This window comes from Rhamphochromis sp. 'chilingali' (assembly GCF_963969265.1).
Source record: "Rhamphochromis sp. 'chilingali' genome assembly, chromosome: 20".
In the NCBI taxonomy this organism is placed as follows: domain Eukaryota; kingdom Metazoa; phylum Chordata; class Actinopteri; order Cichliformes; family Cichlidae; genus Rhamphochromis; species Rhamphochromis sp. 'chilingali'.
In genome coordinates this window covers 15905716-15930819 of record NC_137947.1, presented here as the reverse complement: position 1 = coordinate 15930819, position 25104 = coordinate 15905716, and the positions used below count along the sequence as shown (strand labels likewise).

The 25104-nt window shown below is 39.8% G+C and overlaps 4 protein-coding genes across 5 annotated transcripts in view; 3 read left to right on the top strand and 1 right to left on the bottom strand.

The window, feature by feature from the left end:
- hpse2 (heparanase 2) overlaps positions 1-3689 on the top strand; it is a 57400-nt gene extending 53711 nt beyond the window's left edge. For both annotated transcript variants that reach the window (XM_080869780.1, XM_080869779.1), the window contains one exon: positions 1973-3689. In XM_080869780.1, coding sequence (XP_080725906.1) covers positions 1973-2135 — 163 coding nt within the window. In that variant the 3' untranslated portion in view covers positions 2136-3689. The remainder of the gene's footprint in view (positions 1-1972) is intronic.
- A 5385-nt stretch (positions 3690-9074) lies between these two features.
- Positions 9075-17051, top strand: hps1 (HPS1 biogenesis of lysosomal organelles complex 3 subunit 1). Its single transcript, XM_080868318.1, has 18 exons — positions 9075-9356; positions 11077-11268; positions 11375-11506; positions 11931-12073; positions 12152-12260; positions 12372-12532; positions 12688-12790; positions 12881-12965; positions 13151-13206; positions 13288-13455; positions 13727-13897; positions 14101-14177; positions 14266-14403; positions 14551-14616; positions 14819-14963; positions 16009-16122; positions 16225-16307; positions 16382-17051. The coding sequence occupies exons 2-18, from the start codon at positions 11152-11154 to the stop codon at positions 16542-16544; spliced, it is 2031 nt and encodes a 676-aa protein (XP_080724444.1). The 5' UTR covers positions 9075-9356; positions 11077-11151; the 3' UTR covers positions 16545-17051.
- Positions 17052-17081: 30 nt separating this feature from the next.
- Positions 17082-19616, bottom strand: st3gal7 (ST3 beta-galactoside alpha-2,3-sialyltransferase 7). Its single transcript, XM_080868302.1, has 8 exons — positions 19490-19616; positions 19098-19263; positions 18865-18991; positions 18439-18776; positions 18150-18336; positions 17870-18010; positions 17542-17694; positions 17082-17453 (listed from the first exon to the last, which is right to left on the bottom strand). The coding sequence occupies exons 2-8, from the start codon at positions 19244-19246 to the stop codon at positions 17367-17369; spliced, it is 1182 nt and encodes a 393-aa protein (XP_080724428.1). The 5' UTR covers positions 19247-19263; positions 19490-19616; the 3' UTR covers positions 17082-17366.
- An 807-nt stretch (positions 19617-20423) lies between these two features.
- Positions 20424-25038, top strand: ankrd2 (ankyrin repeat domain 2 (stretch responsive muscle)). Its single transcript, XM_080869856.1, has 9 exons — positions 20424-20535; positions 20637-20708; positions 21173-21315; positions 21411-21518; positions 21604-21702; positions 21868-21966; positions 22083-22181; positions 22276-22374; positions 23043-25038. Exons 1-9 carry the CDS (start codon positions 20472-20474, stop codon positions 23166-23168), a joined length of 909 nt encoding a protein of 302 aa, XP_080725982.1. The 5' UTR covers positions 20424-20471; the 3' UTR covers positions 23169-25038.
- Positions 25039-25104: the final 66 nt, after the last annotated feature.

Below are 25104 nucleotides of genomic sequence, written 5' to 3'. Positions count from 1 at the left end.
AAGAATAAAATGCTGATTATTTGTACACTGCTTGAGTAAACCTTGGTTTGTAAAAGGAATTACTTGTGCAAATGTCAGGAAAAACACTGAAATGGAGAATAGGAAAATTATAATTTTATAAACAAGTTTATGCCTCCAAACTTAATAGGGTGTTAAACATCAAAACTTCAAAGAGCTGCAGTGACTCAATTTACTTTTATGACCACAGTGTATAATTTATATGGAGCCAGCATGCTGAGTGAGTGCCACACCGCAAAACATGCCAATGTACACTCAAATGCAATTACCTTTTCCTGTCTTTATCTGGATTAGAGTTAGGTGAAGACAAGTATTCTCATAAAGAATAATGTGTAACAATTAAAGCTAACTGAAAAATAAAACTTAAGTTTGTTCAGATGGTCATTGTCATTGCACTGCTTTAATTTGCCACCTTAATTATTGAAGGAAATTTTCAGAGAGCACAGTCCTTTGCAAAGTTTTAGTGTGTTTTCATGTCCTTTTTTGAGTTTGTTTTTATAGCCTACAACAGATGTTTTAGCAATCGATTTTTCATTTTATATACATTCCATTTAGCTACAATATATTTCACTTTATGTAACAAGGTAATATAATTCCCATTTCCTTAAAATGTCTCTTAAAATAAAAACTTTATGGTTTCAGTCTTTAACTCTCTCCCTTAATCCCCTGGCCTGTTATTCGGACTCAGACTTAAGACACAAATCCTGAAATAACAGTCTAATGACCTAAGACTGTGTGTGTGCGTGTCTGTCTTTTTGTTATATGATACCCATATGCGGCCTTAATGAAAGCTCAAGCATGATCCTTCAATAACAGTGTAATGATGGAGGATGTTTTAGGTGTTAGAACAGGATCGCAAGGCAGTTAATAGGAGAGCAAGCTAACGATGTGCCTGGCCTAAAGTGCTTTCATTTACCACATGGAGTGCAGGGAGATTTTTATGATGAATTTAGCAACACCAGATGTCTATAAATTGGTTTGAGTAGTGGAACTTTTTAAGTTTTCAGACCCATGTATGTGAAGAAAGGCTTTGAGCAGTCCGGTTTGAATTACAACTTCTCATTAGTGAACATCATTTTATTTGATCTTTTCTTGAATTCAATGTTCATGTAAAAGTCTTCAAACCACTGCCCTTTATTCCTTTATTATTGTGAACATTACAATCTCAGGGGAAACGTAGATAGAAAATAGTGTGGACAGACTGCATTTACATTAATAATAATTAGCATATTGTGTCCTGTATGGATAAAGAGAACCACTGTGAATTAAAAAAGCAAAGGTCATACTCAAACTGACTGTTATTTGGTTTAATGAAACTGGTGTTTGACTTTGTAAAATTGGATTTGTTCACGTAAGTAGATTTCTATGATCATGCCTAGTCAGGAGTCTTAAAAAAAGAAAAAAGAAATATTAATAGGTTTTACAGTAGATGAAGATGTAGCAGGGGTTATTTTGATGAATGTGACAACCTAAATCATTACAATATAACACTTTAACAGAGTGTCTTAGAAAATTGTTTCATATATATGAGGAGCATATTGGTTTTTGTAGCCTTATGACTTTTATCACAGTGAGCAGCTGCAGTAAATGCAGCTAAAGCCAAATATTAGGGAATACAGATGACCCAAAATGTTAACAGAGAAATAAACTTGGGTTTGCTCTTGGTATTTTCCACTCAACATGTCAGTTTTCACACTTTGCAGTTGTTTTAATTACAATAATGTGACAACAGCACCCCCTGCTGGCAGAATGATAGGCAAGATACAAGGCCCATGAAATAATGAAGATCCCGAGTCTTTTGTTGATAAAGTCTTACCATGGCCTACCAGTTTTATTTGTCAGAAGGCAGGGGAAGAAGACTTGGAATATAAGACGGTCGGTAAATTTGATTATGTGACTTAAGCATGTTGTAACTCACTGAGTTAACACACCGTATTTCTTCTTCTCTTTGCAGACATGTCCAGTTGAATGGGGAAAAGCTGGTCATGATGAACAATGAGACATTCCCAGAGCTGAAGCCCAAGACATTGAGGGCGGGACGGACAATAGCTATGCCTCCCATGACTATAGGTTTTTATGTTATCAAAAATATTAATGCTTACGCCTGTCGGAGATAACATTGATCCTTTATCCCCATGAAGTGTCATCTGATACCACACCACCAACACCAGTTTTACTCAGATTTTAAAGACTAGAATACCACTTTGTGAGAAGTTTTACAAAATGCTCAAGTACTCTTACAGACAAAACAATTCTCTGGATAACAAGCTTCCATCCGCACTGATATATATTTAAATGATCAAGCAGATTAAAAAAACAAACCCAGGCTTTCTAAGTCAAGACACACACGCACTGAAAACTTCCAATTGCTTTTTACCAGCAGTTCCTCAAATGCTACAAGACTGCAGTTGCAGAAATAAAATAAAAAAACACAAATTTTTTAACCATGTGTTAGAGAGTTTAGACTTTTGAAATTTTATTTACAGCCTCTATTTCTAATCTTTGACCTACAGAATGAGGAGATTTACACAAATCACTTTCAGTATGACTTGATCCTTTTCACAGAGAGAAAACATACCATGGTGTGTTTCTTCTTGACCCCATGCTGTCTGTGTATGTTTGTGTATGCATGTGTTTTATTGATAAAGCTACTGATGTGTCTGTTGAGGGTGCCGCTCAAACCACACTTTGTTTTCCTCTGCCATATCAAATGGCTGAAAATTGCAAATCTCTTTTTTCCCCTCATTCTTTTTTGTGTGCATGCTTTGAGGATCTTTGTGCGCACTTCAGTTTAACTGCAGGATATAATAGACAGGATGTGTCACTAGCTGTTTTGCTGTGATGCGCAGATAGATAATGTGAACCCATCATTCACATCATCTGGATCCACAGCTAAATCAGACTATAGATTTAAAAAAAAATCAAATACAGATTTTTTTCAGGTACATTTTAGCACTTCTTACTCTTTTCTTTTCTTGATCTTTTGTTTTTAATCCTTTAATGCTGCTAGGTTTCTTTTGTACTAAATATACTATATATATATATATATATATTTTTTACAGTACATATTGTACAGGTTCACTGTCATATTATTAGATTATGTATTGTACATAAAAAAGAGTGATAAAGTGTTTTAAGCTTGATATGTTTACTTATATTCAGTATACAACTAATTTATATTGCTTTGTCTTTATATTTCTATTATATAAGAGTTGTACTAATGCCCCAATTTTAAAGCAAAATCTGTGCAAAAGAACAAAAAAGAACCTGTAGGAATGTACTCATTCAGTAACAGGGTGACCAACTGACATTGATTTTAAAAAAATAAACACACACATGGTGGTGGGTCTAATTAAAAGGGGGGGGGAACCAACACACAAATCCAACTATCTTGCGATGGTTTACAGACTGTCATCTGCATTTTACTTCAAAATATTTTGACTAACTTATGCTGAAAAGTAAGACCGCGGTCAGTGAAAATGTCCCCTCGAGAGAGCTAGTCATGACGCCTTTTGAGCTTTAAACTGACACCATTAAGAACAGTGATAAGCAAGTGCAGGTTAAGTGTCTAAACATGTAAAATATAAAAAATAATTATCCTCTGAATGTGTTTATAGTTAATGTGGAGATGTTCATATTTCATTTGGAGAGCATTATTTTATATATGTAAAGTGTGCCTATATTATTTTTTGGTAAAAAAAAAAAAAAGTTTACATGAATAATAAAGACCTAAAAATACCCAAGATCTTGAAAGCTTTCTTTATTTTCTTTTGTAAAAATGAGCAATTCACCACAGACTACACTAAAACAAAGAATGTAATCCTACTCAGATGTTAGTTTGTCTACAGGTCAGACTCCATAACCTTTGACTGTAAATTCATTATAGCATTAACGAGGGGATTTGGGAGGAAGTTTTACGTCTGCACAAACAGCTAAGTCCCATCATGTGAAAGTGCACTGAAACCAGACTCCACAGCGGTTCTCGGGACATGACGGAGATCTGCAGGAGCACATGGTAACCAATAGAAAAAAGAAACAAAGAGATCGGAAGATATGATTTATACTTGCACAAGAGCACAAAGCAAAGCAGAAATGCCCTTGTACTGTGATCCCAATACAAAGGCACGGTATTAAAGTTTACCATCGTTTGTGCACTCACTCAATCAGCTCTTTATACACACACACAGACTGTTAGACTCTGTGGCCCAGTTGTGGAAGCAGCTGGAGCAAGTCTTTGTAGCGGGAAGAGTGCTGTCTTGTCACTGCATGAGGCAGCTGCTGATGGGAAACATGAAGCCAGGATGAACTAAAAGTCCAGACCTCAGCTTGACCCAGACAGGCTAAACCTGAGCCACACTTGGCTCAGTGTGCGCTGATGCATAGACAACTGGAATCTGCTTGGTAGACTCGTATAGAAGGGAAATAAAGGACCATGGTTAAATGCCCGTCATCTAGGTTCCTTCGGGTTCTCCTACACAAGAAAAACTCCACTGAGCAAATTTGATCTTTCCTGACACGGAGTCGTTACCACTGGCACCCCTTCAAGAGCCTGATCCAAAGCATATACCTTGAATTAGATTTTGTGCCATTCATGCGAAATAGCTTCTTGCTTTCATGTAAGGAGCAGAAATGTTTGGTCTGAGAAATGAACTTCAGGAACAGCCTCCTTTCACATGTGGTTTATTTTAAACAGCCTGACATTGTTGACATGTAAGAATCAAACCAGACTCGTTAACACCTGGCCCATTTCATCTGGGATCTTTGAAGAGGAAATTTTATTCATTATACTGTGTTGGCTACACATATATATACAGGGTTAGATAAAAACATGCTTTATTTTCAAAGTAAAGTCAGAGAGAGAGCAGACGTACTAAAGTTGAATAAGATAAGTCGATTAAATTGGGCAGCACACTCCAGAAAATTGCTTTAAATCTCAGTTGCCAGTGCGGGTTAGAAATATTCTTACATCAGCTACCTGTTGATATGGATCAGAAAATAAAACTGCATGCCTTTCTGATGAAAAGCATGTTGAATTTGTTAACTACCCGCAGTACCTCTGCCCTGAAAGTAATGGTTAAGCAATAATTGACCGAGGCAATGGGAACAGTGAACTTAGTGAACTTCCTAAGACTCAGAACAGGATCTTATCAACCTGAATGGGTTGAAATGGTTTTGTTTGGCAAACTCTGGTTCATATAAACCCGTGCTTTGTGACAATAACGGCTGAACATCAAATCCTCTGACAAAATCAAATTCTGTTGTGGTTTAGGAGGACTGTATGGTGTCCAGCCACTTCTGCGTGACAGTCTCTCCTTAGCCGAGGTAACTGATACCCAGGCCCACCTAACACTGTTTATACTCCATGATCCATTTTGAGACATGCAAGGCCCTCTTGCCCTGTTAGCAAACACTGAGGATTTCTAGATGTTTACTCTGTATATACAGGATACAGTTTAAGTAAGACTTCTGTGGATGCCGGATACCTAGAAAACTGATGGACCAGATTAGATTTTGGCCCGCAACATTGAAGTCTTGGCATTTTGAACCATTTTGAGCTAAGCAAGGTTAATAAAACATAAATATTTATCCTACTATGGTTCTTTGCTCCACTCAGCAGCCAAGCATACAAACAGTGCCGAATATTATGATATAACACAGATTTGCTGAAGACTTTTCTCTGAAAAACATAATGATATTTGTTGAATATGTTTTTATATGGAAGATGTGTGTAATATGTTGTTTACTGCAAAGGTTTTAGGCACCAAAAAATCAACATGCTTTCATAAATATAACCATTTAGTTTTTTAGGTCGTACAATATGGATCGAACAGAATACACAAGTCAACATTTCGTGAAACCAACTTTGCATTCAGCCTAGGTTTTCCAGGTTGTTCAAAGCACCTCCAAGAACTTGAAACTGTTCTTGTGCAGATCTAAGCTGTTCCTACAGTCTCTGTAAGAACAGTTTCTTACACTGACCCAATGGCATTGGCCCCAAAGTCAAACTGGCCCAGTGGCCTGTAAAATTAACTCAGTCCAGAAAAGATGCCTTTCCTTTTTTGGAAAATGTTTGTTAAAAACACTCGGTCACGCTATAGGTCTATTCGTCTTTATTCTCACTGGCACTAAGATCTAGTAAATGTCAATTCTGTGGTAACTGTGACGCTCCTGCATGAGTGAAAACCTGATCTAAAGATTAAGACAACAAATTGTCTGTCCCAGGACTTTTTGTGCCTACTGTGATAAATGGGTGGATGTTCACTGTGTTTTCATGCTTCAGAATCAGTTTTGGACCAATTAGAACATTAATCTGTTCATCCATCATTCCATTGACTTTCAGTTCAGTTCATTTTTATTTCAAACATGTGCCTTCACAATCATTACAAAATATCATTCCATTATTTGTTTGAAAAGAAGTAGGCAGAAGTATTTACTTATTTGTCCCTACCCCCTCAAGTTTTACCTCTCATTCATTTAATTTTTTTTTTAGTCTTAAATTAAACAAACAACATATGAAACAAAAGTAAAACAAAACAAAACATACATAAATCAAAAACAAGAAATTAGCAAGCCCCACCACAGTATAGTTTCTTTCATATGAAAAATACAGAATGTGTATATTTGCAGATACACAAGTTATGGAAAAACAAACAAACCAAAACCAAAAAACCCCCCAAAAAGAACCACAACACCATTACCAGCAACATTACCGTCCTGGGTTAACCCCGTTTTCTTCATTCTTATACTTATTTAAAATTATGTTTTTATATTTTACTTTAAACTGTTTTATGTTTTTACTGTCTTTTATTTCTTCTGTTAGACTGTTCCATAATTTAACTCCTGCAATTGAGATTGACATAGTTCTTAAAGTTGTTCTAGCACTTTGTATTTTTAAATTCCATTTCCCTCTTAAGTTATGCCCACCTTCTCTTCACTTTCTTCCACTTCTCCAATTCCAGGTCACAGGGAGCCTCAAACTTATGCCAGCTGTCATTGGGTGAGACGCTGGGTACACCCTGGACAAGTCACCAGTGTATCGCAGGGCTAACACAGAGAGACAAACAACCATTCATGCTCATATTCATGCCTATGACCAATTTAGAATCACCAATTAACCTGAGAAACATGCTTTTGTGGGAGTGCCACGCAAGCCAGCAGGCCACCTCCTAAAATCTTTGCTCAGCATGCAGAGTAAGGTCCATGTATATAGCTTGTTATTTTAGCCATTTATCAAAACATGTCACATTACCGCTATAGAAGGATGAGATTCAAAAATGCAGACTTTTGGTTTAATTCAAAAGTTTTTAAGGTTTCCTCAATAACCTTTGAAGAACAGAATTTTGATACCCAGTCCCTGGTTTTTAGGGACTCATGAGCAATTTGGCAAATTAATATAATATTAAATAAAAAGCTCCACATTTTTTCATGTGACAGGTTTTATATTGACTGTCCTTCCTGACAAAACACCAAAATTATTTCTGTCTCCTCCAGGGATTGAACTGGGGGTCTTTTGGTTGCAAACCCCTACACTTTGAAGTCTCGTAACATAATATGAAATATAAAGCTACTTAGATAAAAACGTTTTGTGACTGTGTGCATTGTGGAATCTATGTTTTTTATGAGACTTTGCCTTTTTAAGTTGTTGTTTGTTTCTGGGGTCTCCGGGCTTTAATTTTGACTTCAGGTAGCAAAATGCAGCTTAAAATGGTCAATATTCCACTTCCTGACCTTCAAAAACTCGTGTGATGCCATCGCTGTTTGTTTTAGATCTGTGCTCTAACGCACTGCTGCATTTGACTAAATCTGAGCACAAAGTTTAGAATTTATCAGGCTGCTTCTCTTTTCTGTCAATAAACACTTATTACACCGTGTGTTTAACAGGTGCTTTCCCCTTCACATCATTAAAGAGAAAACATCATCAGCAAAGGTGGTGGAAGTCTAACTTCCGGAGGAGGGGAGAAAAGTCTTAAAACATTTTGGGCAATAACAGCACTCTTTTTAGATTTTTTTTTTTTTATAAATATGTTTTTACGGGTGACTTCATACATGCAACTGTGACACCAAAGTGACCACTTAAATTAAAGAAAACTTTAGTGACAACGCTTCAAAATAAGTGTCTAAATAAGTGCTTTTAGATATTTCAGGATGGCTGTCAAGTGGCAAGACTTGGTTCTACAAGGGCTTTGTACATGTACACGTTTATCTGTCTATCCAGATGAAATGTTGAATAGCTTTTTAGGTATGAAAAGCCTAATCTGGCTTTTCTAGGCTGATCTCTGATTTGCACATTCTAGTGAATGAACTGAAAGGGAAGCTGGGGAGTGTTCTTAAACTGGGTAGATATTGTAAAAGCCTTTCTCTTTACCATGGAAAGCATCCTGCTATCATCCAACAATGTTGTCTTGCATGGGTGTCCAGAACGGGTTAGGGTTTTTTTTGGGGGGGGGGGGGGGTTGGTTTTTAATGCTGCTCAGTGTTTTCTTTTTCCCTCTGAATGTAGCAAACATCTTTGATTTCAGCACCACTCGCTCTCTGGTGGAACTGTTCTGATTTTGCAGTACAACTACCTGTTTCTCTTGCACTCACTCCTCCTAGGATTCCATTTGGTGGACAGCAACAGCTCCCAAATGCGAAAGTCTGACTTGGAATGAACACCAGGCCTTTTGCAGTATTAATCACATAAATAAACTTTCATACATTTGCCAAACACTGTGACTCCCCCACCACCACCACTACAATATAATACATCCAATTAATTAATTTCAATATTTTTTCCTCTGTACACGTCAAAGATTTGCCATTTTCTGAGTAGCTTCCATACAAATCCCGAAGCTTTACTACAACAGGCAAACAGATTTGCACTAAATGTCAAACCAAGAAAGCGGGCACGAGTACGCTACTAATCTCAGTCTCAATCATGCAGCTGCATGCCACAAATACCAGCTATTATACAGCATAGCTCTCCTAGTCATGTGGGCCACTTTATGCACCAGCACATGACTTTTTCCTGCCTCACTATTCATCGGGCTCCCCGAGGGGTAATCCACTTCGAGGAGCTTCCACTTAACACGAGCTCCTTAACAGCAGCAGTCTGACGAGCGCTTCTCCTCGATAGTTTGACAGCTCCAGCTCTTTTCACACCAGCAAACTTCCTGCCTGAAGTCACATGACTGAACGCTGGTGTCGCGCTGCAGCGCGGAAGGAAGAAGGCAGCTTGGGTTGAAACTGTAACCCGCTATGAAAACGTCCCCAAACGGCCCGGAAAACTGAGGAGGGCTGATTGATAGGACAACGGAGACACTGGACTGGGATGCTGGAGTTATCCGGCGCAGAAAAGTGTGAGTGATTTGCGGTGATACGAGTTGTAACTTTGGTCACTACGTTTGTGGATCAGCAGACTGTGTATGGAGGAAGTTAAAAGTTTTGTAAAAGAGGGAAGGCTTTTAGTAAAACACGGGATGTGAATGCACGGATCGGAGCTCCATGAAAAAAGAGAAGCTGCTCATGGTTACATCAGGTGTTTCTGACTGCACATTTTTAGTCTATGGGTTTGCAAAAGATTTGCAAATCAGATTTTTCTGCCTTTCTCACAACTTTTGCCCAACTGGCTATCATGAGATATTAATTAAATATGCGTTAGATGTACAAAAACCAGCCAAAACATAAAAAGAAAGAGAAGAAAAGATTGTTTGTTATGTTTCAAAGATCTGAGCCCCTAAGGATCCTTTCTGTTTCAAAGCTGTCGTTACCCCATCTGTACACTCACTGTGTTGCTCTCACCACAATTACAAACATTATTCAAATCTTTTGTTGAGGAGAAGGACCTTTGTGAACAAGGGTGGACATTTTGGTATTTATGCTCCCGATCTTACTTTTTTCCTGCCTCTGAGCCTGAATATCGTCATTAATATACTATCAGAGTCTACCTACTTTAGGCCAGGAAGCAACAGAGCCTAGGAGAAGGCTTATTTCCTTGCTTTCGGTTACTCCTGTGGCAAATGTATTCACAATAATAATACTGTTACAATGACTCAGTGTCACTGAGCTAGTCGTGATCTTTATACCAAAGATGCTACAGAGATACAAGTGTCATTAATTTCTGTACCTATAATCTATAATGATTTTTTTTAAACAAGTATCCCTATTTCCTAATAATATAGGATTTTTAGGTCGATACAAATAGCAATATTTGTTTATTTAAAAATCTGATATATGGGTGGATTTTTTTTCAGCCCCATGAAACAGTCCTGTTTTTCAAAATAAGCGTCATGACCCAGACTGACTAGCTTCATATTCCTCTGTGTTAAAACGGAGGCTTTGCTCTTTATTTAACTATTTCCACATTGAATTGTGGTATTGAAGCTCCATTAACTAAGATTTTTCACTTGATGATGGCTTTTGCATTGACAATGCCTTCTTTATTCACACACATGCTACTACCTGATCAAGTTTTCTGTAATGGGAAACGCACCATGGTTGAAGGGTGTTTCGGGTATTACAATGCCGACATCGATATACTTGCTAATGGCTAATATCGGCCCCACCAATATATCAGTCAGGGTCTATTTGGCAACCTTTTCATAAGTCACTAGTTCTCCAACATTTTCTATTACAGTCATCAACAATATAAGAATATATCATTCATTCTGCTCTATATTCTTGCCACCTGGTTGTCCACACCTACCTGCAGTGGCTTTAAGCCCCATCAGGAGGCCAGTCCTGCAAACTGAGAACTGCTTCTGTAAGCTAATCAAATATAAATGCATGCTTACACAGACATGCTTTCAGATCAATACTTATGAAAAAATGATGTGATCTTTCTTTTTCTTTTTTTTTTCTTTTTTTAGATTTTTCAAACTTGTGCTCTAAATGCTGGAACAATAAAATGGAAATCTGAGGACTGTTTAATCGTGTTTCAAGATTTTAACATCTTCCTTTTGGGCATGCCTTAGCTGTGTGAATAGTATCAAGTCAGTCCTTTGTGCTTCACAAAATTCCTCCCCGGACTCTGTTTTATGTCTTTCACCTCAGTGACATTAACATTTTTTTTTTTTACAGCCTAATGCGTGTGGAGAAGTTGGAGTAAAATAGGACACCGCATTAAAAAAGGACAGGAACGCATCTGTAGTCCAGATGAAGTGCTTGCTGATAGCAAGTGAGAGTGCTGAAATGCTCTTCTACTGGACTGACTTGGAATTTCAGCAGAATATCCAGAAACAGTATGGAGCGTCTCAAGAGGAAGGCCACGAGGTAAAGTTGAAGAAAGCTGTATTCAGCAGACACTCTGCATGTGCTTTTGAACTTGTTTCCTGTACGTGTTAAAATGAGTTGATCGTTTGCTTTTTTTCTCTCCCAGTTTCCGGCCTTTGAGGACAGCATCAGCACTCTGTTTGCTCCCATCATCATCTCCTTCAGCACCATGGTGACAGAGGCTGACAGCTACACATCTTTCACGACAGAAAACAACCACATCTACGTACTACACCAGGTAGCACCTGCCATACACAGAAAAAACTGTCTTCATCCCCCTGCACAAGTTCCTAAGTTATCTAAAAATTGTGCTATGACTCTAATTTCTCTTGACCTTGTCTGAAGATTTCTGATCTGTAAAGCAATCAGGCTTCAGCAACAGCACCTAAATGCAGGCCTTTGTCTCTGTGAAGCAGCATGTTTTATCATGTGAGTCTTGTTAAGGCTTTATCCTCCTGCCGCGCATGATGCAGTTATCGAGTCCAAGCACTTGACATGTTTCAGGTCCACTCAGCGTCAGCAGCCTTTTAGCTCTTTCTTGTGTAAACCCTTTATCGCTTAGAGAAATCAAAGAGCAGAAGACAACCGCCTTCACTTTATTTTCCAGCTCATTCATTCGCTTGGGGCAAAACCACATTTATTAGGGTATTTTGTGTCTACAGTTTGATGAGTGCCTGTACATTGCTGTGAATGGAGACGGCGAGGAAAAGGAGGAGGATCTAAGGAGGAAAATCTACGTGATGAATAAGATGATTGAAGTTTTGTTTGGCATGGTGACCCTCAGTGGGAACCTCCTCAGGAAAGAGTAAGACATTTTGTCTGTTTATCATTGGCTTTTAATACAGCATGAGGTTTAGTATGAGCATATGTTGCTCGTCACCAGACTGCGCGCCCGGGACACGGAGCAAAGGCTGAGACTGTGGAAGCATCTCCAGAGTCTGCTGGAGACCTACAGCCACCTCCGAGAGAATGATCAGAGCTTCTTAGTGGAGGTGTGGTTCTTTCTCACTTAGTACAGATTAGAAAATAGACTTTTTCTTTCTTTTAAAAAAAAAAAATCTCTTTAAAATCTTATTTAAAAATCACCATCATCACTCTGTTAGGCGGTGGAGAGGCTGATCCACCCCACACTGTGTGAGCAGTGCATCGAATTCCTGGAGCGCCGTTTGGTTCAGCAGATCAACAGCAGCGTAGAGAGAGGAGGAGAGGAGGTGCTGCATGCCTTCATCCTGGTTCACACCAAACTGCTCGCTTTCTACTCCAGGTACAGATGTTTCTATAAACCTGTCACATTATTTTTATGGCTTACACCCTTCCTCGTATATCACCTGTACTTACAGTTCATATACTCATATACCTACCTTTTTTACTTTTTACAATTCAACATGGTAATGGCTACAACCATCTATTTCTTTCTAGTCGCAATGCAAGTATACTCAGCACCTCAGACCTCCTGGCCCTCATCATCATGGCACAGAATATGTATCCTAGCAACGTGGATGTGGATGACCCAAGTCCAGAGGTACAAAGTGGTGACAGCCTCTCAAACAGCACCGACAAAGCATGTTGTTACTGAGTGTTTATTCTCTCTTTCTGTGCACTTTGCCTGAAGGATATTGATAGTACATCTGGTTCTGGCCATGAAAGTTTTTACACCCCAGAGCCCTCACCTACAGACAAAGACTCAAGCAGTTCAGGTGGGTTGTTGAGTAGAGCTTTTGTGTTCAGATCATCAAACAGATTTTAACAGACAAGGATAAAACCGAGTAGATACAAAATGCAGATTCCTACTTCTCAAACTGTATCTGTGACCAGATTAAGTCATGTTAAGTGTGCAGAGCATGTTCTTTGTCATTTGTTTCTTTATTTTTCACATCACCAGAAAAGCCAGTGAGGGGAAGCACTCCTGTGTTTGAGTTTGTAGACCCAGACATCCAGGTGAGAATACATTTGTAAACAAAGTAAACAGCTTTCTGTTTGTGTGTTACCCTGACACAATGTGAAACACACTGTATTCAGATGGCAGAGGACAGCTTGAGTACTCTAGAAGTTTATCCACCTGATCCAGCAACCCCTCACAAAGTCTTCTTAGAGGTCTCGCAAAAAGATGGCCTCTATCCCATGATGCCTCACTCCATGTACTGTCTCAAACTGTGGCCTGGCATCACACTAGTTCTGCTAACTAAGGTTTGTGAATACCAACAAGCAAACAATGTGTGTATTAGTGACTCCATATGAAGTCGCGTACAGTCTATATGTGCAGTAATTTGCTTGTTTACAGTATGTGCGCACAGACATATTGTTGTTTGTGGCCAGTAGGGGGAGTCTTTTTGACTTATTTGGAGATACATCTATTTAACCTCTGTGCCATGAAGTGTTCACAGCATCTAAATATATTTTTGCTCAGTTGTTTAAACAGTTCATTTTTTTTCATATTTATCTGTGTCATCTGTGTCAGTTTCCACACAGTGGAGTAGCCATGTCTGTGTATACATTTTGGGAAGCCTTTGCCAAACTGGAGAAGCGCTTAAATGAAGGCCAAGGAGGTTCCACAAGAGGCCAGCCTATGCATGAAGTGCGCAGCAAGCTGGATAAATTCCTTAAAACCCTGGCACTGAATGGGATACAGGTTTGTTTTTGTGTGTTGTTGTGCTTTTGCGTTGAGTGGCTGTATTCTTCTACACTTCCTCAGCACTCGTCTGCCTTTGCCACAAACACCCAAGTCAAAAAACTGACTTTAATCCTCATTTGTTATCACAGAAACACAGAATGTTTGCACATGATCCAATCAAATCTTTTTCTTCTTTTTTTGTCTTTTCTTCTTCTAACCAGTCCTCACAGTTGCAAAATGTCTGGACCGAATTCAAAAACCGGGCCTTCTCCAGAGGAGGGCCTGGGTTCAGCAGAGAGTAAGTCTCTTACTGCCCTCTGCTGGCCAAATGACAGCAAGACAGTTTGATGACCCTGTGAGGCTTTAAATGTCTGTTTATGTTGCAGTCTTATCCTGTGGTGCAAGAACATGAAGACCCAACTGTGTGGCATATACCGACAGTGTTTTCTGTCTGACTCTGGACCAGACGACACTCCTCGTCATCTCTCCCCTGGCCTGCGAGAGCGGGCCCAGACCATGGTGCAGTGAGTGTCTGTCAGCTACTATTTTTGTTGTTATATTTTAGGCTTGCCAACTTGACTTCATTTTTTTATTTTGACACTGTGCAACCTCGTCCTTCATTGTTTTGTCTGTATCCTCTTTGTCTTCCTATCTTTGTCTCACTCTCTAAGGGAGCAGCTGATGGACTGGAAGGACTTCCTGTTAGTGAAAAGCAAGAGGAACATCACCATGGTCTCATATCCTCTCAGTGCAGCAACTCTGTGATGTCCTGTTTTGTCTAATTTCTCTGCAATTGTTTTCTACAAAGCAGAATTTGTAATATTTGTAAAAGAATATTTTGTATTTTTATGGTTTTTAACAACATACATACACTTAAAAAACCCAAAAAACAAACCCATTGTTATGCTGAGCGTATTAATCTTAACTGATTAATCTCACTTACCTGGAGGATTTCCCAGGCCTCGTCCACTTTATCTGTGTGGACCGATCAAGCGGACAAATGATAGCGCCATCACTCAGCATCACAGAGCGGACCACGTCTGAGCTGGGGAAGGGACCAGTGGCTCAGTATATCAAAAACAAGGTCACTAAAACTAGAACTGCATCTTATTTGTTTTGGGGTAAAGTATAGAAGTCAATAGCCCCCTCGTCATTTCTTTCTATTTTGCTGGGGAAATGGGAAATGGGTAAATTGATTTATTGGAATGTGTCCAAACATAGATGGAAATAGAGTAGCTGTAGCTAACTGTAGACACTCGACTGTTCTACTCGTCTCATCTCTGTACATATTGATGATTATTTGAACAAAAAATGTCAAATTTGAATTTCTCACTCGATAAGATCTGTTGCCCTACTTCAGTCAATTTCTCTCTTCAATGAACAGTAGACCTAATGGTCAGATGCATTTCTCAGTTGCTGTGTCAGGTCTTTGCAGGAATGTTTTCCATTTTCTGTTCATCTGCTGGGTTTTAGGCCTGCCATTTCTTTTTTGGCCTTCACTTGTTCAGTTTTCAGTTACATTTTTAAGGATATGACAAGTTTTCAGCTAATAGCTTTTTGGGAATCACATTGTTGGTTCAAAAATACAATTTTATGTCTATCAAGCTATGTCATCTTTGGCATTTTTCCTAGACTCAACTAAAGAAATGTCAGCAAACTGTGTGTTTGTGGAACAGGCTGCTAGTAACAAAGTGCCAAAGGTAGTAAGGAATTTGAAGTAAGCCTTTTGCTAAGTTTTCTGTTACGTCTAGACACAACATTAATTCTTCTTTTGTGGTAGGTGCCTTTTTTATATCACTCTGCAAATGGTCAGGTGCAAGGACTGGACTGAAAATTGGTGAAAAGGCAGGCAATATCAAAGAAAAGCTTTGAAAGACCTTCAGAAAGCCTGGAGACCTATTACTCAAAAAACGACAAAGTCTGACTTCTTGGAAGTCAAACATGTACAGATAGTTTTGTTTCATGTGTGGTGGTGAGTTTATGTGTCGACTCTTTCCTAGTGTTGTGATAAATTAGGCCAGCTGTCTGTAGCCTCATGTTCATCGTACATTAGGCTGTGCATAAGACAGCGTGTGGATAATCACAGTATGCATATTTTTGTCATTTCTTTTTTCTAATCCATACTGAAGATGTGGAGCCTGGTCAGCACAACACGGCACTATCTTCAGAAGGGTTACTCCACTCTAACATTACGTGATGGAGATTTCTACTTCTGCTACTTTCTCTGGTTTGAAAATGAAACTGTAAGTCACTGCTGTACTTTGTTCTGTTATCCATAAAAACAAATTTAACAGCCTGAAACAGCAAAAAAGCCTATAATTCAATTTGTATACCTCTTCAATCAGGGCTTCAAGTTGGAGGCAAAAGACATACCCATCATGCCCGATGACTCCGCCCCTATCGGGATGCTTGCTCAGAATTACTACAGGTAACCAGCCTGGTGTGATAGAAATATTTTCTTTAATTCGTTCTCCTGACTAAACAAAGCGATGCATGTTGCAGGAAGCTGCTGCGGTACTATAGTAAGAATCACCCGGGCGAGACAGTGAAATGCTACGAGCTCCTAACAGTTCACCTGGGAGTCATCCCCACTGAGATCATCCTCCAGCACTGCAGGCAGCTGGCAAGCAAATTATGGGAGCCCTCACGCAACCCACTGCTGTAGACAGACCCACACTCTCACAGTGGGTCAGAGTAGCCAAGAACAAAAAAAACAACTCTTATTTTACATGTTGTGTTCTGCATCTGTTTCATTGTCAGTGTATTTTTGTATTGTGTTTAAAATCCTAAGACCCAAAATTATTTATTGAAAGCACTTTGATTTCTGATTAGATAAATCAAACCCCACTGTGCGCTGTACACACCTCGTCTTTTATGAAGCATGTTCCACTTCTTAATTTTTGGGTATTTTAATATGTTCTTAAAAATATGTATTTGACTTATTTCTTATTTATTATTAATCTAAATATTTGTATCATTTTACTGAGATTTTTTTTTCTTTTTAAAATTTGTGGCTGATTTTTGGTTTGTTTTTTGGTTTGTTTTTAAGAAATGCAGCTATTGTCCCTTTTTTTTGCCTTTACTAATGGCAGCGTAATAAGATGTATGAAGGAAACATAGTAATAGTAATTATGGTTTGTCTGTCTTAATAAACGAGAAATAATTTTTGAGAAAAAACAATCAGTAGTCTCACATTCTTATGTTTTATGTTTATTAAATTGTTGTAAACTCAGTTGAAATAGTACAGTGTGAACCCAGACCATCACGTTTCTGTGTGGTAGCACAATTTAGCTTCTCCTATCACAATTACAGAACAGGATCCAGTGATTTAACATGTTCATTGAATTGTAATGAGAAAAATTAGCCTCTACCGTCACTTGAAGTTAAATGTGCTCAGCAATCAGTTAACCACATGATGCTGTGAGCATTTTAGAATCAGTCTGCAGTGTGTAGGGTTCTTCAGTTCTGTATATCACCAATCTTTGACTCATACCCCTCCTGTTAGGTCAGTCACTACTCCTGCAGCCACCAGGTCCTTCAAGAAGAGTTTTTCAGCAGTTACATCATGCACCACCTGGATATAATCATAGGGAGAAAAATGAGTCGAAGCATGAAGCTCAGACGCCTCCTTGCCACTGCTTTGATCATTAAGCTAAACTTACTTGAGACTTCATTGTGTCCATGCGTATGGCCTCATAATAATGAAGCCTGGCCTCGGGGTGCTGCATGTCATACCCAAACCCAGCCAGGCTCACCTGGTCGCACATCTGCAAAGCCATCACCACTCCAGTAGCACCAATTGTTGGCAATATGTTCTTGGGGAGGAAAAAAAAACGACCTGTGACGTAGTTTGCAACATAAGTTCAGTCCCGTTTCAGCATAATAGCAAAAGCCCTCCTAACGGCTGTGAGTTTATGATTTTAAGTGAAAGTAATTTTGTTATTTGCACAGTCATTAATGTCCACAGATTATTCATTCATAGAAACTCACATTTCTCTGGTTCAGTTCATATTTCTCTATAACTTGGCCCATCTTGTGAATAATCTCTGGGTGGACGATCTTGAAGCTCTCTGGTGTCAGGGGGATATGATCCACAACTTCCTTCCAGAACCACATTTTGGACCAGAAGCTCTATTGAAAAATAAAAATAAAAGGAGATATAGGGTGTATATGTATAGTATAGTGCCATTGCTACATGACTTTCTGTGATGCTTGTGTGTGCAATATGCCCTTTCCGTGTGCAGTGGAGGATCTTGTGATGTGGCCTTACCAGAGGTTGTTTGGTGATCACAGAAGTAAGCCAGTCTAAATCGAGGCTCTTAAAGACCACCACAGCAAATATGCTAGTCTTTCTGTACTCGTTTGAGGAGTGAGGTGCTCCCTCTGGGTACGTCAGGCGGATGGTTGTCCTCGAACCAACATCTCTCTCAAAGCCATGCACCGGAGCATTATTCAGCCTGGTAACACAGATGGAGCCTGTGAGATGACGACCATCACAACAGTTTAAAAATAGGCGCCACAGTCTGTCTTTGGTGTCCACTTGACACAGGAATGCATACCTGATAATGATGTCATACTGATCTATATGTGATCCAAGATGGCTCCCATGAAGAATCCCTCCACTACCCACCACCACGCATCGCGTGCAGCTGCCTTCTCTCTTCAATGATGGAGGCAGGCCAGGTTGAGGCAGAGTGGCGAGCGCTACAGCGAGATGCTGTTCGATGCCCTGAAACCCAAGAGGAGGAGACAGACTCCATGGCTCACGCCTCTCCTGCTGTACAAACACGGGGATGTCTTGGAGGCCAACAGGACAAGACAGGTGCTTGAGGTGGTTTAGACACCAGCGAGGCAGACAAGGTCCTGCCAGCAGAGAGGCTGACCGATTTAGTACGGCCTGAACAGAGGGAAAAACATTTAAGCTAAAAGAAAGGGAAAGAAACCATCTCAAATACTTGCCAAGATGTACAAAGATGCATCTGTACCATATCTTTGGGTTGTTGATAGTAGTCTTTGATAGCTGCCACCTTGTCCGCGGGGAGATAAGCAGGAATCAGAATAGCCAAATAACATCCGATCAGCAGCATCAGGCTAAAGAAAAGGTTCTCCTCTCTTTACAGCAGATTGTTTTTTTTTAATGCAATAAAATATAGTGTTAGTTATAAATAGCACAGATAATATCCCACAAAGGAAATGCAGTACTACAGATGTGCTGCACCTGTTGAGAAAAACATCTCTGGAGTCAGTCTTTGGGACCACTTTCTTCCTGTGAAAGGCTGGTCTTGGGGTTGCCGCTTCTGCGGCCTCAGGCAGCTGCTGAGAGCTGTCGTCCAGGTCTGCTACACTCAAGCGATTCAGCGTTACCATGGTGCTCGTACTTTCACCTGAAACACACACAGTGCTGAACTCACGGCAGTGAACATAATCTCCACTTTATAACAGCAACATCATGAACTAAACTCTTTCTATGGCAGATACAAACCTCTGTAATTATAGACATTAGAGTAAATTTAACTGAAAAATGTGAGCTTACACTCTTTTAAAATGGTTTTTACACAGTAAAAAGCCAAGATCAACATCAATTTGGGTAATATAAGCAACGGTACTCACAGCCAGGATGATAAAAGACAAGCTGATTGTTAACTGTGTCCTTGCCTGAGCTCCATGGGTGAGAGGAGAGGAGAAGAACATAACAACATCTATTGTTATGTTCTGCTAAAATGGCTGCTGCTGCTTCCTATCTGTCTGAACTCTGTCACTTCCTTCAGAGTCACTGGTTAAACATTAACATGTCACTCATTTGCAAACATTTCTGACTGAGTGGGACCAAGTGAGTGTGTGTGTCTATACAATTAAAATCTGCACAAACACATCACGTGAAAGGGGGGAAGTGTCAGACATGGTAAATACAACACTGAAGTACACCTAAAAGGTTTTAAGCACTAAAAAGGAGAAGTGTTTGTGTAGCTGCCGCACAACCCGTTATCAAACAGCCCTGTGTCATGTACTGTATGCAGACAAAGGCAGTTGATTTACAAAATCCATGCCCTTTGCTGATTTATCTATCGGCTGCCTGACTCTCTCAGGTGAAAACAACTAAAGACCCTCCCCCAGTGCACACTGGTCCTACCTGCAATTCTGGATGCAGTTTATCAAAATTAACCAAACAAAATAACAGACTGAGTGACCAATCGAGATATCACTTGACAGTGATCAAACCTTTATAAATAGCATAATCCCTCAAACCAGCATGTTTATGAAAGGAATATTGAAGTAAAAGAGAAGGGCATACTGTGGCAGCTACAGGAGGGAGTAAACCCAGGAGCTTATGCAGTGAATATACCCTCTGTGTAGGACATGCCTAAAGGGTCTTTTTCTTTGTGTGTGTGTGTGTGTGTGTGTGTGTGTGTGTGTGTGTGTGTGTGTGTGTGTGTGTGTGTGTGTGTGTGTGTGTGTGTGTGTGTTTTGGGGGGTTGTGTGTTTGTGTGTGTGTGGGCATGACAGAGGAAGAGAGTGAGCGAGAATGTAGGTCTGGCAAGTACACGGCAAAGTACACACACACCTGTTTGTCGGAGTAACACAATGTCCCACCATGAAGTCACTGAAGTCACTGAAGCCATCAAGCCACTGTGCCCAACAGCACTTCTCTATAAGCTGTATGATCTGACAGTTTTATTCTATTATATTTTAGATTATTGAACATTTAGTTGTTCGATATTACTATATTATTATTGCATTTTTGCATATTTTACCCCAGGGATGGAAAACGTTGCACAGTGGGCCGGTGTGATGGACCATGAGACAGGACAAGAAGAGAAAACCCAGGTAGGTAAAAGCTTTATTCCTGCTGTGGCTTTTGCAGTCATTCTCCTGTTGACTCCTAAAATGATAATTGTTTGACACCCCCTTTCTCTCTCTGCCAGCACAGACTATATAGTATATTTTTCTGTTGTTATCACAATATCAAAATTCCAAAAAGTTCTTAATGAGAAAAATTCAAAACATATGAGTAAGTGTTGCAGGTGTCGTGCTTGTTTGACATTAAATCTGATAACTAATACAAAAATGTGACTATGAACAGCACATGAGAGGCATTTTATCTGAAATGTTTCTATTGCTATGGCCAAGCCTGGTTTGCACTATGCTGTGAATTTGTTTTGACATTAACACTGTCATTCCCGGCTCTCAACACCCCATAGCTTGCTTGGCACCGCTGCTTCCAAAGCCAACATTCCCTCGCTGATCTAGGTTTTCAAACTGTGTTTGTTATTGTTCCCGTCATTTTGCAGGTAGATGAGAGAACGGGGAGAATCTCGTTGGACCTGTGCGGCGAGAGTTTGGACCTGAGTGCAGAACAGGATAACTCAGAGCTGGGCAAAAGAAAAAAGAAGACCAAAAAAACATTCATGCCCAGGCTGTCTGTGGAAATGCAAGTGGTGAGAATGATTTTCAGAAGCTGTGTCTTCATGTCAAAGATGTATAAAGTGAACCTCTGCCTCTCCTGCTCCTCTGTGTGTGTCTGTGTGGACAGATAGAACCTGTGGATACTGCAGAATTCATGAACGCAGCCAGTGAGTGCAAACTGGATATCATAGACAGGTATCTGGAAGATGGTGGGAACCCAAATGCCCACGATGAGGTAGGGCTCTCCCTGCATCACAGTAAAACATGAATAAAATATAGCATGCTAAAATCTCAGCTAATAATATATTTACATTTGCCAGCTGAAGAGGACAGCACTCCACCGCGCCTGCCTGGAAGGACATGCTCCAGTTGTCCAAATGCTTTTAGGAAAAGGAGCTGATATCAACTTAAAAGATCAAGTAAGACGTGTGTGCACGCTGTAGGTTTGTAAAGATGATGATGGGATTGAGTGAGATTATCTTCTCAAACTAAAGCTCCTGGTTCTAGTGACCTGATGCCTGCACTACTAATGGGATGGGATTGGGGGGGTGGGATGGGGGGTGTGTTTCACTACTGTGTTTCAGCTGGGCTCTAGGGCCATACACTGGGCCTGCAGAGGGGGAAACCTGACGGTTGTCGAAGTCCTGAAGAGCCACGGGGCTGATCTTAATGTTAGAGATAAGGTAAATGTGAATTTTAGTGGGCTCTGCATTTGCACCAGACCACAGTCAGCCTCTAATTGAATACGAGTTTGCACACATTCCCACAATCTCAGATTATATCATTGTCTGTACTGCAGTTGCATAGCACACCTCTGCATGTTGCCACGAGAACAGGCCACACCTCCATTGTGGAATACCTGCTGTCTTGTGGGGCCTTAATCAACTCCAGGGACAGGGTAGGTGGCAACTCCGCTCCACTTCTGTGCTTCATGACCTCTACAGTTTATTTAAGTCATTAACAAAAATGCTTTTTTTAAAACCTGGTTTTAGGAAGGTGACACAGCCCTGCACGATGCAGTGCATCTCAACAGATACAAGATAGTGAAGCTGCTCATAGTTGCAGGAGCTGACACAAAAATAAAAAATCATGTGAGTTGTTTTTTTTTTCCATCTTTAATTCTCATTAGTGTGCAGGTTAGCATGGGTGTGAAAATGTAAAGAACCTGGTTCACAGGACGGTTTTGATTTCCATATGTGCAAATACAATGCTAGTTTGGTTATCTCATAATAAAGTGAGACAATGATGACAGTTTGATTTTTGATTCATACAAAAGGCAGTTTTGATCCAAGTCAAGAAATGTAGTTCAGCAGCACCTCATAAACTGTCAGACTGGTGCATTGTTTTTTGGTTGAGTTGTTTTTTTAAATGAGCAAGATGTAAGGTGTGATCTTTAGATGTGCTTCTGTTTTCTTTGAACAGTACTTGCAGTTTCCTGTCTTCATGCTAAGATATTAACACTGTGGTGCATATGACATAATCACAAGTGTCACGTTCAGTTTCATGCCAGTGTCACACCTATTCATCTCTTTAACTTTTGCTAATTTGCAAACTAAAGGGACCAGGCCTCCACCGCCTTACACACACAAACCACTAGGATTTTTAAATCTAAGCATTATATTTGTTATTACACTTTATTGCCACTATTTTAAAGCATATTTACTGCCTGCATATTAAACGCTAACATGGTTTTTGCTCACATCTCAACACTCTGCATGCTACATACCTCAGTGGTAACAAAGTGACAGTGTGATTACAGGAAGGACTGACAGCAGTGCAGCAGGTAAAACAATGGCAGTTTGACATCGTGGAGACCCTGCAGAGGCTTGAGAAACTAAGGAAGGTGGGAGTACTGTCGCCTTCTAACAACTCAGGGGAGGAGTGAACAGTGCAGCACAAAGCTGTGCATCTGTGCAAGGATCACCTCAGTTTACATTGCAACTGAGTGGTTACAGTTCTGCCGCATTGAACTTAAAGCCAGCAGATATCCTGGGATTGTTGAGGCTCTCAGTGAGCTAAAATCCACCTGGTTGACGATCCACCCTTGACTTATTTTGTATATTCTTTCTATATCACTTTCTATGAGCATCTGCCTCAGGTTCTCTCTATATAAATATATTCTGTACTTCTATGTAGTGCTGTGTAAATGATATTTGCATCTGCGTTTCCAGGACGTTACTGTAAAACCTCTAAATCAGTCTGAAAATATCAGTTGGGAATTAACATTTTGTTAACATATTTAAAACAGTAAGAAAACAACTCACAAGTGAAAAAAACAAAGGCAGCCTCGGGATTTTGAAACGAGGTTTAAAAGTGCTTAATATTGTTACGAACACTCTGAATATTTCACATCTGATTTGGGATGCTTTTGAAAGTTAAATAAAGCTGACAGAGATGGGGACTGTGTAAAAGTTGTTTTTGAATATACATTAGAGGTCCTTCTTTTATTGAGCCAGTGGGCCAGGCCAGAGAACGCATTAGCCCTGTGTTTGAGACGCCAGCTGACAGCAGCAGAGATGATGGGTATGCCTCCCGCTAAAGTCAGAGATTCAGCAGGAGCTCAGCAACATATTTTCCTTCTATCATCAGAGGCTCAAATGTTCCTGAGGGACATTTGTCATACACGCTGGGGAAACAATTTGCTGCTCTGCTTATACTGTAGTCTTTTAAGTACAGTAGCATATTCTAAAAATAGCCAGCACAGCTTCCTAAACAAATATTGTGGTACTGCTGTATTTCTCACAGTGCTGGTGTAAAATGTTCTTTTTTCATGTATCACTGTGCTTCTTGTAGGCAGTGCATCAGATAAACTATCACACACAGACACGTTTCCTGTTAAAAGCAATGCTGTGTAACTGTCAGGGACACTGGGGAAAACATACCACAAACAATAGAAGGTTATTCACACCGTGTGCAAGTGTTATAGTTTTATTTTGTCGACCCAATCTTAGCACGGCTTTTGCTAATCTGTGTATATCAAATGAAAGTTTTAGAAAAGTGATTGTTTTACTTTTTGAGGTTTAATGTTCTCAGCTCTTTGTGAGTTGCATGCTGCTTTGTTGCGAGTTAGGGCTGGAATGATGTACAGCGAGAAAGAGGGGGATGGGGAAGCTGGAGGTTTTCCCTCTGTGTTGTTGCTATGGTGGAACCGAAATCCAGTGGAACCTGTTTGTGAGTGAAATGCAAACATCTCTCCCATAATTTACCCTCTACGTTAGAATCCCTGAGAAGCTATGAAATAAAAACTAAAGCGTTTCCTGTTTCTTTGTTCAATTCAAATACTGTGACACTCAATGAAAAACACGTTTCGCTTTCAGCAAAAAGATCTTTATTAAACACATCCACTGGTTGCCACCTCTGTGAGACTTATTCCAGGAACGTTACAGGATATTGTGCAACAGTTTTCTCTGAGAGCACTCAAAGCAACATTAAATCGTTACTGAACAAAAACCTAAGAACCGAAACGATGTTTTCCAGGCAAGTGAAAATCTGGGCAGGCACACTTTTAAAGCACCATTTGTTTCCATTTGGAAAAGGATGTGTGATTCGAGTGTATCCAGTTTCACTCAGGCAGAAGTGTGGAAGCAAAGAAGGCTTGAGGAAGTGTTGTGTCTAATGGAAAAGAAAAAGAAAACCCTCTACGAGATCTGCAGCATATTACACTGTTTTCACACAGTTCAACCCTTAAAGTGTGTTTTATAAAGTGGTACTAATGCATTCACTGTACTGCTGTCTTTGTGATTGTACTTTCCACCGTGCTGCCATTCCAAAGGGGCGTTCAAAGCAACAATGCAAGATTGTGAATTGATTTTCTTTATATT